A 12,596-nucleotide genomic window follows, 5' to 3' on the forward strand; every position below is an offset into this window, starting at 1 on the left:
CACCTTTCATGTGACAGAACCATACAATCCTTTGCTCAATGGTACATGAGAAAATTTCCTATCCAACCACACTTTCAGACATCCCAAGTTTCAGAGCTACAATTCTGACACTGTAGTTGTCAGAACTCATCCACGTATAAAAAAATGTTCAGATGCAACTGTAAAGAAAAAGTCATGTGGTTGTACATGGGTCAAATATCCTGAAGAGAGTATGAACAACACACAGTGTTTCAATTCCTAAAGCTGATATTAACAGTATTCTGTACTGAGGTATTAGTGAATATATTCAATCAGCTCAGTGAACTGCATCTGCAGTTTGAATCTTCCTCCACTTGCAGTGGAGCAACCCCTTTGCTTTGTACAAAAGCTAACCTTTATGAGCACATCCAAAAGAAATTAAGTTTACTGTATCCAGCACTGTTCAGCTTCCCAATGGTCAGGCTCACTAGAAGTCAAGTAGAAAAAAGCACGTGGAGTGAACTACTCACATCCTTTATTCCCACAATTACTTTCTGCAGACCTGGCTAGGGAGTCCCCCTCCATTTCAGAAGCCAACCTCAGATGTGCTAATTTTACGTAAGTTTGGAAGGTACTGGGAAGGTACCTAATTCTCAATTAAAAAAATGCATTTCTTTTTAAGGATATCACCACATGAGATCTAGAAGCTCTCTAAACCCTTTTGGATACTGCTGAGTGAGAAAAGAATGGGAGGGTGCAGTTAGGCTGAAATTATTATGCAAAGTGCTTAAGAGGTACTGGGAGTAAACAAAAGAGTTGTAGAAGGAACAGTTCAAAAAATCCAAGCACATACTGTTTTGTTTTGTTTTTTTTTTTTGCAAGATCTTCAGTGCTACAGGTTCACTATAAGGTTTTTGAAAACTGAAGCCAATGGGAAGCCAACGGGATGCTTTCTTTTGCAAATCAAACAGTTGTGCATACTGGTCTGGAAATGATACTGAGATAATGGAAAGAAGGCATGACAGCAGGATGAAAGGCTACTGTTGTCTTGGCCTAGGATAGAATATAGAGGCTCTAAGTAATACAGGTAAGGTTTGCACATGAGCAAATTTGTAGCATTTTACTGATATTTTTGTGGGTTTACAGAAAAAAAAATTCTTAAATGTTAAAAATGTTTTACGCCTTATTCCAAACAATAGTTATCATCTTTCACCTGGTATTCCAGATGGTTCTTCTTCACGGCTGTAAGACTATTAATTTTACAAACTACCATAATAATTGATTTTCGTTTTAATAACCAAATATTAAAACTTCTAAATCAGAGCTATTCTTGAAACTATCTAAGTGAACATTATTGTTGTGGAGAGCTAAATTCAACATTAAAAGTAGAAGTAACTTTAAAAATATGTATCTCAGTCTACAGGCAGATTATGCTACCACTCAGTAACCTTTAAAAGGTTTGAGCCAATGTATTTTTAAGAAAATATTGGGATGAATAAAGGTTCATGTCTAAGGTTTTCAGTAAGATTTCTTGAAATTTTTGAAATCACATATCAGAATGAAAAGAATTCCTTCTTGCATTTATGTTTAGAAATCAAAGGCAAGTATATACTGTATGGCTATATTCAAACTTCTGCTTTGAAAATCTTTGAAGATAAAGTTATACATCTAAACAGAGAAGCAATGTTTTGATTTTATTCATATACATAGATTTAAGAATTTTTAATTTTAATCATTGTCCAGTTACTTACATCAAGCATACACCAGTATCTAAGATCACCCTGATCAGCAGAAGTCATTTTTCCTGCCCAGTAATAATTGTGAATTCTATATCATGCCAAATTGGGTTTTTTTCACAGGTTTATTTTTATTTAACAAGTGTATTTCATTCATTTATATCAGTTTGAACTAACAAACTTTAAAACAAAATATACTGTTTTTTCATGTAACATGAAATTCTCATTCCTGACCTGATATCAGTTTGCTGTCTTACAACCCATGAGAACTCTGCTTTAGTTTTAAGAGGTACACAGCTGCTGCATTGGGATCAGGTGCAAATTCAGCACCTATTAAATGCAGGACTATTCAAGTCAATCCAGGTTGTTATTGAAGGTTTACAAACTTAATTAAATCTTAGTGCTTCAGTACTCTAACATTACAACACAAAAAGAAATACAGAAGAATTATCTTTATAACAGCAGATCCCCACAATCAATTGTCTAAAAGATTTCTGAAATGCCAGGGGAATGGATTAATTAATTAACTGTCAAATACAACAACACATACTAATAATGCTGCTCTTTGAAGGTAATGAGTACTGAAATCTGTCATCTACAAAAATGAGTGGAAGTGTCTTTATAGGTAGTAATCCATGATTACTCACTTTGGTGCTAAGAGCAGTATTTGCCTTTGAGTGAATCATGCAACTTTGCTATCTCTGAGCAATACTGCTGCCCTATATTCATGTCAAAGATGCCTCTTGCCATGGTACCACACACGAAGCTTTCTCCACATATTGCGCATATGTGTATTTGCCTCTAGGTGCTAGACAAGCAAACACTGAACCTCATATGATCAATGAAGACAGGAGGTCAAAGTCTGAGCAAAACCTGAGCAAATGCAAAAAAAATCCGAAGTTTCACCATTTACAAAACAGCCATGTGCATATGCTACTAGTGCATACCTTTTTGGAATGTTCAGGCTGATTCAGCATTTTTTCAGCATCTTCAAGCCAAGCTTGTAGACCTGCCACAGTGCTGCTGTATCTGTCCCAATTAGCAATTACTTCTTCCAGCATGCTTCTTACACTTCTCACCTCTACTGAGAGGTTCCTCCACTGAGCTGTGGTATCACTCATGAATTTCATCACATTCTCAACTTCTTCCACTAAGACACAGGAAAGACACTGATTATTTTCACTATTACTTCTGTACAGATTAACTTGACACGATGCTTATTCATTCTCATCAGTGAATTATACTTTACTGTAACTTCTACTTCAGTAGGCTGTATATACGAATGTTCAGTTCACAGCCCAATTTTAGAACAAGATCATGACTGAGAAATTAAATGTGTGAATTAAAGACTTAGGAAAGTACAAAAAATGAATGCTAAATTAAAATAGTCACACTTCATACTGTGTGTGGTGTTCATTTCAAACCTGCAATAAAAGAAATCAAGAGACAGGCTTGACTTAATAAAAGCAGAAAATGAGAGTTGTATAATATAAAAAACACATATTATGTCTATGTCAAAAAGTATGAAATGAAATTCCAATCTTCCTGCCATTGATTTTGAAACCACACTGCTGCTGATTTTTGCCATTTAACTTTTAGCATTTTCCACATGTCAAGAAAGGAACAAATGTGTCCTCATTCCAGAGAAAAAAACACAGAGAGAAGAATAAAGGCAAAGCAAATGCTGAGACTTCATAAAATATGCAAAACATACTTGCTTTATAGAGTTTTTAGCTAATTTGAACTGTTATTGCTGAATTCATATATTTTAGTACTTGTTCTTTACAAAAGAATTTGTTACTGGATTTTATTAATAGCATTGAATAAATTTGTGACTTCTGTTCTTTGTAAGAATACCTTGAAAAAATGTTTACTTTTGTAAAATTTGAGTGTCACTATCAATTTAAATTTCACAACAAATAAAGGTATCCATTCTCTCCCCGCTTTAGCAGCAGCTGAAACAATCCTCCACAGACATTATTGTGCTGCAGATTAAAGTGATCTCATGTCTGTAGTTATCTAGGTCAAATATTGCCCTCAAATTCTCACTGAACTCAGCAGTATTCAAGAATGACAGGAGGCAGCTGTTGAATCAGCTACACATTTTTTCTCATGTATATCCATACTGAAACTACCATTTGAGTTCCTCTTCCAGGTTTTCAAAGTTAATGAAAAACCTCTAATAAACCAAGGGATGATTTTGCAACTGTAATACTGGGACCAACTCCCAGCTGACCTTTTCTTTTAAATTAAGCCAAGCAAGGGAGCATTTCCAGGCACTAGAACAGGATTTTCTCTGCTCCTGATTTGGTTTCTGTCACAATTTTTTACCCCAAATTGGACGATGGGCTTTTCCCAGGAGGAAGTCTGAATATGACCACCCTCCTCTCCTCTGGAGATTCAGAAGCAGCAGGCTGCTCTGGACCAGGTGCCTATGTGCTCATGACAAAAAAATACAGACCTGAGCCATTTGCTTTGGCATACATTTCAGCTGCTCGTTTCAAGATCTGGTAGGTAACTTCATACTGCTCAAAGAACTTGCTATTTTCAATAACAGACTGAAAAGAAAAAAAATTAACAGAGAAAATAAAGACGGGTGTTAGGATTAGCAATAAATTCTATGAAATTACATCAGGATACTTATGACATGTAACTTCATTATTCTTCCATCCATCTTTTCATCACTATAAAATAATATTTTCAATACCATAATTATAAAATAGCATATAAATTTCACCTTTTCAATTTAATGGTACAACAGAGCATATAATTAAAAATACAGATTTATTTAATTTCCATATGGAATGGTAATTTGAAGTTTTCTCATTTGCTGTCTTGCTGGAAATCATTAGCATATGATACTGAGAATGTTCAGAAACTGAATAAGTAACAAGTTACTTAATGAAAATCGTTTCACACTCAAATCTAAGTGGAATAATCTTAATAAAAGAGAAAATTTCCTTCATATATGTCACCACAAAAATCAAATCCAATTGTTCCTGAAATAAGCCTTTGCAGAAAGACAGGTTACACTTTAATAGATGAAATATTCTTCAAATTTTATAATATTCTTCAAATTTTATCTCCTTTGCAACTGGCAAAAAAGTAAGATCATAGAAACACTGCACAAAGAGATGCTGTTTTTCCAAAGTGTGACACAGTGCTGTTCCTTTGTGAGTGATGGTTTAGCTCTGGGATGTGCTACAGTGCGATGAATAAATTATCCAGAAATATTTTGGTAAAAAAGTTATGCCTCTGACATTTATGCCTCTTTATCCCTTATGGCAAATGAAACTGACCTTTTTTTAACATGTCTTTCAGAAATGTTATTTCATTTGAGTGCAATACAGAATTATAGCTCTACATTATGCAAGCACATTATATCCTGCATTACCAGTGTTAAAACAGGAAGAGAAAGGTAGAGTTTGGAATGGTTCTGTAATTTATGCTACATCTCATCCCTCCTCAGCTGCAAATTACAAAATTAGGGAATGCACACCCCACATATGTCTTTACAAGCCTATGAATGTTAGAATAGAGAAAATCAGATGAGTGTGATTTTGATTAAACCAGGTTTCAAATGAAGTCCAATGTATTTTGAACGGGAGAATCAGATCTTGTGTGTTCATCAACCCATATTATATAACATGAGAAAAGCACTTAAAAATAATTCTGTCAGTACATATCTAAAACCTTTCTATTTAAAACCTTTGACAGTTGCTATGTCAGGTTACAACAGTTATCTAGTATGTAATTTAGAACTGTGTTTATAACCAAGGAAACTAGAAGTCAAGAACAATTAGAATTTTTCTCTGTTCTCCTGTTAAAACATCATCTGCCATGTATGAAGACCTACAGGCTGTATCATGAATTATGTGACAGATTCATGACTTTCAGTTTTGCCAAACCTATGTGGACATTTTAACCTGAACCAAAACCTCCAAGACTTCACATGAAAGACCAAAAAAGATTTACATAACATAGATACCAAGAGCTCTCTGAAATGTTTTCAAAAATTAAATAAAGACATTTTACTGATTAACGTTGTCTACCATCTGACAAGACTCCTTGAAGAAAATAAGCAGCTTTCCCAAACCAGTATAGCATATGATGCTAAAAAAGTGCTAACACAGCAGTGCTAAAACACATTTCCATGGGTTCAAATCCATGGACATTTGTACCTAGTATCTCCATTACAGTGGAATATGGTACAGCATATTATTCAGGTTGATGGTGTACAATCTGTGCTGACCTTTACTTCTGGTGTATGACAGAGGGCTGAAAAGACGATAAGTTTAAGTAAAAACTACCACTTTTATTTTTAAGCTGCGGTACATAAATATTTTCCAGGCATATGTTCTATCCAGACCCCAATTACGCATGTTCCTAGAATGCTGACATTCCCCAGTCTGCTTTGCCAGACAAACAGACTTACATTTTTATCTCCTGCTAATATAGTCACTCTGACTATAAGGTACTGACTGCAGCTTTCCTACGTAAGACTCCTAATATACTGGAAGAGGAACACTCATCTCTCAGTCCTGGAAAACGGGTCCCAGGTAAGTCAAAGCAAATAAATTCTCTTTCCATCACACCTTGAAGGAGCCAGAAGTCAAGGCCATCAAGAATGAAAATGAGATCTGTCCTCCAGTCCTGATTTCCTCATTTTGATGTTATACAGTTTGAAAAATAACGCAAGGAAGCATCTTCCTTCCCTAAAGATCACCTCAGCATCAGTGGTCTGAATTACAAGAACAACTGAGGCACTTGCAAATTAATATACAAGCTAACAACTTCATGTTCATTTTAAAGGAAAAAAATAAGAAACTCATCAAAACCCCCCAAAAATTCAAGCCAGCCACTTTTTATTATATCCCTTGTCATCTTTTGGTAGGTTTTTTTTCACAGTCTTAGAGAGTAAAAATATGGACTACACTCCTAGTTATTGCACATCACTCCAGCAAACTAAGTTAATTCAAATAATTATCTAATTTTAGAAAGCTTGTCTAAAAAAGAAGGTTAACTGACTCCTGAATTTTTGTGTGTTCCTAACTGCTGAAGTTTAAATACAGAAATTCTCACTTTGAAGAGCGAGAATTTCACCCAAATTTCACTGAGTTTGAAATCTTCTTTTCAAAGAAGTAGGGACACCAATAATTTTCTCTGCACATTGACCTGGCTCTGAATGGTTCTGTAACTGTATTAGTTCTTTTCAGAACTTTATTTTTGCATGCCATTTTCCCCATATGGATTAGATAGAAGGGAATAAATATTTAGAGCAGCCCTGCTTTTGAAAGAATCCTTCATGCTCTAATGTAGAAGTGCAGCAGTACTATCATCCTACCTACACTTGGCACTGCACGTGTGAATTTAAAAGGATACAGCAGCGCAACACTGAAGAAGAATTTATCAATGAACACTTGTAAGTCAATAGTTTCTGTTCCTTAACATGGCATATGGCTGATGCAGAGCTGGAGCAAACTCTTTCCAGAATGGAAATAAAGAAAAGGGTTTAATATGCTGAGTAGGAAAAGAAAAATCATTCTTTGAAAGAAGAAAATGACTCCCCTATAGGTATAGTATATTGAACAAGTATATGGAGGTAAAATAACATTCTTTTTTATTAATCTTTTGGAAGACTGTAAAAAGTACTGTATGGGACTGCATGCCAAAAACCTCCTCTGTCTTTATCACTTAAACTGTGTATAGCCACTATAAAGTGCTTCCATGCAGGTGCAAAAGAAAATGAAATTAACTTATTTGGAACTGCTATACAAAGTAAGCAAAAATCTAGGTTTTGGAACCTCCAGACATGCTTGCTAAATTAATCACTGGACAACAGCTGGAATGTCATTTATCTTTCTAAAAAAGTATGAGAAGACAATAATTTTGACTTTTAACCTTTTGACTATAGTTCCTCCATGGAGAAGACAGATTCACCTCTGAAGATATATTCCATAGGAATGCAGTCATGAAGCTGATGACTGACAAATCTGATATCTGTTTCTGTTCTTTTATACAATTGTAGCAAACTTAAAAATTAGTATTTCAAAAACAGTTACAAAAACAAGACAACCCCAACTTACAACATAATTTTGAAGAAGCAGTTCCACGGATTCTCGCCTTCCGTATTTGATAATCCAGGATTTTAACTTTGATTCTGCAAAGACTAAGAGTGACAGCAGACGGTACTTCAGTTCCAGAAACTCCATCTTCAACAGATGGAGCTCAGATGAAGAGACAACAAAATTAAACCTATAAAATGAATCACAGTATAGTAAAATATAGCAATATTCATTTTTGCAGGAGAGAATGAAAGCTTTATTTACAGACTGGATATTTTTTCTACTCTTTCACCTCATTCAGAGTCTGCAAACATTTAATTATGTGTAATGATATTCTGATGACTGCTCTGGAACAATAAATTAATTACATTTTTTTTTAATAACAGAAAACATCAGTTCACTTCTGTTGCTAAGTTTTGCAAAGTCATTTTTCATTTTTTTCACATGCATACTAGCTGTTATATAACATTTCTTCCAGGAACAAGTAATAACAGGATCAATGTAAAAAAAAAGTATTCCCATCCAGAATCTATTGCTTATTTTGATTCTCATCAATCTCAAAGCATCAGGTTTTTCAGTATATTTTTATGTATATTCTAGGAGGTTTTTCCATCTATCTCAGTTTGCCACTGAGAATGTACCTAGACAGTGATCTCTGCCTGAACAGATAAAAAAGCAAACAGGCTTCCCTTCATGCACAGAAGCTTTTTATTTCAGATTGAAAGCCTTACCTGTCTGCCATATCCTCTAACTGGTCATGTGGAACAGGCACGCCATTAACAGACCTGGTCCTGTGGATCTCATGGAATGCCTTTTTGTGACCATCTATGTTTTTCAGCAGATCCTGATTGGATTTTAAGAAAGAGAGATTTTGAGAAGAGTGGAGGGAGGGAGGGGAGGGAGAGAAAAGGCTCACAGTAGGCTATCTAACTAATAAGCACAATTTTAAGCCGGCTCCGATGACTCAATGTAGTTAACTATTTGATCATGTTCTCACATTTCCATGCAATACCACATAAGCATTTACATCAACTCAAACATTTACACAGGGAACCCCCTTATGTGAAGCTCTGTAGCAGCTATGTCAAACGATTATGGAAGATTTTAAAACAGGATACACTGCAAAAGGTTTAACAAAACAAAAACCTTTAACTGTATTCCATAATCTCTGAAATGCAGTCAGCCAATATGCTAATATCCCAAAAACATAATCCTGCTAAATTTATTCTTTAAATCTTTATAACAGATACTAACCTTTGCTAAGTATAGACTGAAATTTTAAGCAACTAATCTACTCTACTATATATAGGCAGAAGATCTATAGTTCCTTCTCTAAGTACATATTCCATATTTAGTAAACTTTTCACTCTCTCACCATGAAAAGACTTGAGGATCGCTGTCTCAGTACCGCAGGAACGACCGCGGAATGTGGTACCCGACCCGTATTCCTGCGATCTGAACGGTACCAGCGGCTCCCCTACAGCACAGCACACTTCTACTGTAACTAAGCAACACCGCTTCAAACGGCTTCCTGGAGATTACATATTGAAATGAATGACTGGCAGCAGTCTTTGAAGAGATACTGTTAGCACTAGCACGTCAAGTCCCCAGGGAGAGGCTGCGAGAGCACAGAATAGTGGGGGTTTTCTACTGCAGACAGACAGCTGCTAGCACAGGGTGCTCAGAAGCCTGCTAGCAAAGAGGATCGTACAAAGGTTCCCCCCTCTCTCACCTCAGGGAACAAAATGCAGGTTTCTGTACAGATCCTACATACGTATTTATTCCTACATGCCAAGGAAAGGCTCTTCCCCAGCCAAAACCTGGTGTTTGCACAGAAGGAATTAGTGATAATTCTCTGGCTCAGCTCACCAAATGGCCCCACTGTCCCCATCAACCCGCCTGGGTTTTCATTGTTTTCTGCTTTAGCCAACACCTTGCTGTGAAGAGAAATGAGCTAGGCTTTCTCAGATGGAGGTGATGTGCTCATTTTACCACAGTGAAAACTCCTGTGAGTGACACAGTCTCACATAGAGGAAAGATTTGGAACAAGTATCTCAGCTGCATTTGAGACCTTGCCATATAAAAAGGGAAGCCCCTAACATGCACTGGTGAGTCAAAACAAATCACAGTAGTTTCATCCAACACCAACAGGAAGCTCATGAAAACTTATGTGCAGCATTCTCATAAATGGAAATCCTGCTCTGGGAAATGACCCTCAACAAGCATAGACATTGCCCTTGATTGCTGGATCTTGATAGCAATATCAACTAAAATAAACATAGATGCCTGCCTGATTGCATCAGGTTTGTCCAAATGAGCTGGTTACATTTTGTACTAAATTCAAAATGGCCATAAGCTATAAAGTTCACTAAAATAACCTATTGCCAGATGAGACGAAGATAAAAAGGAAGCCATGTTGTCATCTGAACCAACCCGTAAGAAACATACAAACCAGAAGGAAACAAGGAATGAAAAAAAATACACTAATGCATTTCTGGTACTATCCAATAGCACATTAGGATTCATTAATTCAAATCTGAGCAACAAAACGAACTCCAGGAACAGATATAATTATATATGCTTCTCTAGAAGCTTTTTCCATCCCACTCCCATGGGAAAACTCTCCTGGCACAGATTAACCTAAATCAAAGTTTATTTGTTGGCATGGAAATCCCTCACCACAGCATTTCTGATGCAATTAAACAACAGTTTAGGGCACACTCCTTTGTACTTCTTATGAATGTATCAAAAGGAGGTCTACAGTGTTCACATTCTAAGAACAAAAGAGTGTTTGACTTGTTAATTTTTTTAAAAAAACAAATGTCAAATCCTATGAATCCTGAAACATTAGATGCTATCAAGAAAGTTAATGAAATTTAGCTTTACAAGAGACAAAACCCTGAAAAAATCTGTATCTTCCTTATGAATTTTAACATAGAGGTTTTTTTAAATTTAATTAGTTACTACTGATGTTAGAAGGGCTACAATTGTTCTAATAAAAAGTAATCAGATGACTATGAAACTTCTCAGCTTTTCATCATATAACCTTGCTTTTTGATGAAAAAACCCTACCCATATCCAAAACACGAAAGACTAACAAATTTACAAAAAAAAAGTTTTAAAATAGTAGTGACAGAGGAGAAAAAAACAATATAAAACAATACATCCTCAAGTACTGCCTTTCTCTACACCATCTGTTCCCTTTTATCTGCTGGTTCAGTTTCTTTTATCATCTCACCAGCATATTTTTTCACCAGTACATTTTTCTCACACATATTTTGCAAATCCAAAGAAAAAAAACCTCACCATTTTGGTTTTAAACGAGAACTCGAACTCAGCAAAGAAATAATGGTACAATTACTGAAATTCACCTGGAAAAGTTTCCTGTTAACCACAGAACTCTATCTGCCATCACAGATTGCTATCATGTTATCTGTCATCACAACACTATCAAAATTCACTTAATTTTCATTGTCACCCGCCCCCCCCCCCCCGAATGTCACCTGCACTATCAGCAGAGTTAGTGCATTTTTTCCCTTTTTCCTGTTTCACCCAATTAGTTCATACTGATTGAACAATGCACCATATTATGAGCTCCCTATGGAATTTTACCATAGAAATTAAAATATTAATACCTGATATGCTTCAGCTAGAAGAAGCAATAACATTTGAAAGCAATTCTGAATATTGTTTATAAGATACACAGATATCACAGTTCAAGTCACTATGACAAGACATCAGGCTTTAGCCACCAACAGGACAACACAACCCACAGAAAGTAGAAATATTTATCTTTGTAGAGTATGGAACATTTGAAGCTGTGAAACCAATGGAGAATAATGCACAGAATGAATGCATCTCCATCTACCTTATGCTGTTCAAGCTTCCTGTGTATTGTGTTTGCTGTTTCCTCATGAGCTTGCTGAATAGTTACTTCTTCCCTCAGGGCGGCCTCTGCCCTGTAGAGCCAAGCCCCTATGGTACCCAAAGGTGCAGGAAGGGATTTATCAAGGTGTATGTGCCAATCAAGCATCTAGGAAATAAAAGTAAAAGGAATGAAATTCCTCCATTGCTAAATAATACAAGAACATCGATAAAAATCATACTTTACACTGTAGTATAATTGAGACATAAATCTAGGTGTGTTATTCCACATGAACTTGGAAATTACAGCATTCTCACAAGCAAAAAAAACTCTATAAGAATTTGCTGATTTATGTATTTCCCTTTCTGAATGGTAATTGAGTAACAGAATGATCACAAATAAACTGGAAAAACTGAGAAGCAAAATATCTGGAATTTCATCAGTTATTAGGCATAGTAAGGGATACAAGATCTTCTTCTGCCAATGTCATTTAATTCATGCTCCTGCATAAAATCTTGACATCTCTACTCTGAACATACTTTTTATATGTAAAGTTCACATGAGTCTCAAAGGAGTGTGGAGGGAAGAATATAGCAGTTAAACACAGTGTCTTACTGGCAATGCCAGTTATGGAAATGAAAACATGAAAATTATGTGAAAATTCCAGAATAATTTTAAACAGATCGTCTGTTAAATACATGACATAAAGAAATATATATATGCAGTATAGATATACTAGTAATAATTTTTAATAACTTTTAATTTGGGTCAAACTGTATAATTTGCTCAGGACTTTTCATTTAGTTGTGCAAAATTCCAATAATGAATACTAACGTTAATTTATTACTATTGCAAATAGGTCAAAAACCTCATTTATTGGTAAAGTATTCAGTATTACACAGATTTTTTTTTTAGCCATAATAAAAACCATTATATTAGAATTTCTCAAATAACTGGCAATTTACATAGGAA

The 12,596-nt window shown here is 35.4% G+C and overlaps 1 protein-coding gene across 13 annotated transcripts in view; it reads right to left on the bottom strand.

Annotated features, from left to right (window-relative positions):
- The window catches only part of SYNE1 (spectrin repeat containing nuclear envelope protein 1), a 294,687-nt gene that overhangs the window by 203,119 nt on the left and 78,972 nt on the right, over positions 1–12,596 (bottom strand). For all 13 annotated transcript variants that reach the window (XM_063390127.1, XM_063390128.1, XM_063390126.1 and 10 more), the window contains exons 12-16: positions 11,628–11,792; positions 8,491–8,603; positions 7,781–7,949; positions 4,156–4,252; positions 2,642–2,844 (exon numbers count right to left, since the gene is read on the bottom strand). In XM_063390127.1, coding sequence (XP_063246197.1) covers positions 2,642–2,844; positions 4,156–4,252; positions 7,781–7,949; positions 8,491–8,603; positions 11,628–11,792 — 747 coding nt within the window. The remainder of the gene's footprint in view (positions 1–2,641; positions 2,845–4,155; positions 4,253–7,780; positions 7,950–8,490; positions 8,604–11,627; positions 11,793–12,596) is intronic.

The sequence above is a fragment of the Prinia subflava genome, chromosome 2 (assembly GCF_021018805.1).
Source record: "Prinia subflava isolate CZ2003 ecotype Zambia chromosome 2, Cam_Psub_1.2, whole genome shotgun sequence".
NCBI classification, from domain to species: domain Eukaryota; kingdom Metazoa; phylum Chordata; class Aves; order Passeriformes; family Cisticolidae; genus Prinia; species Prinia subflava.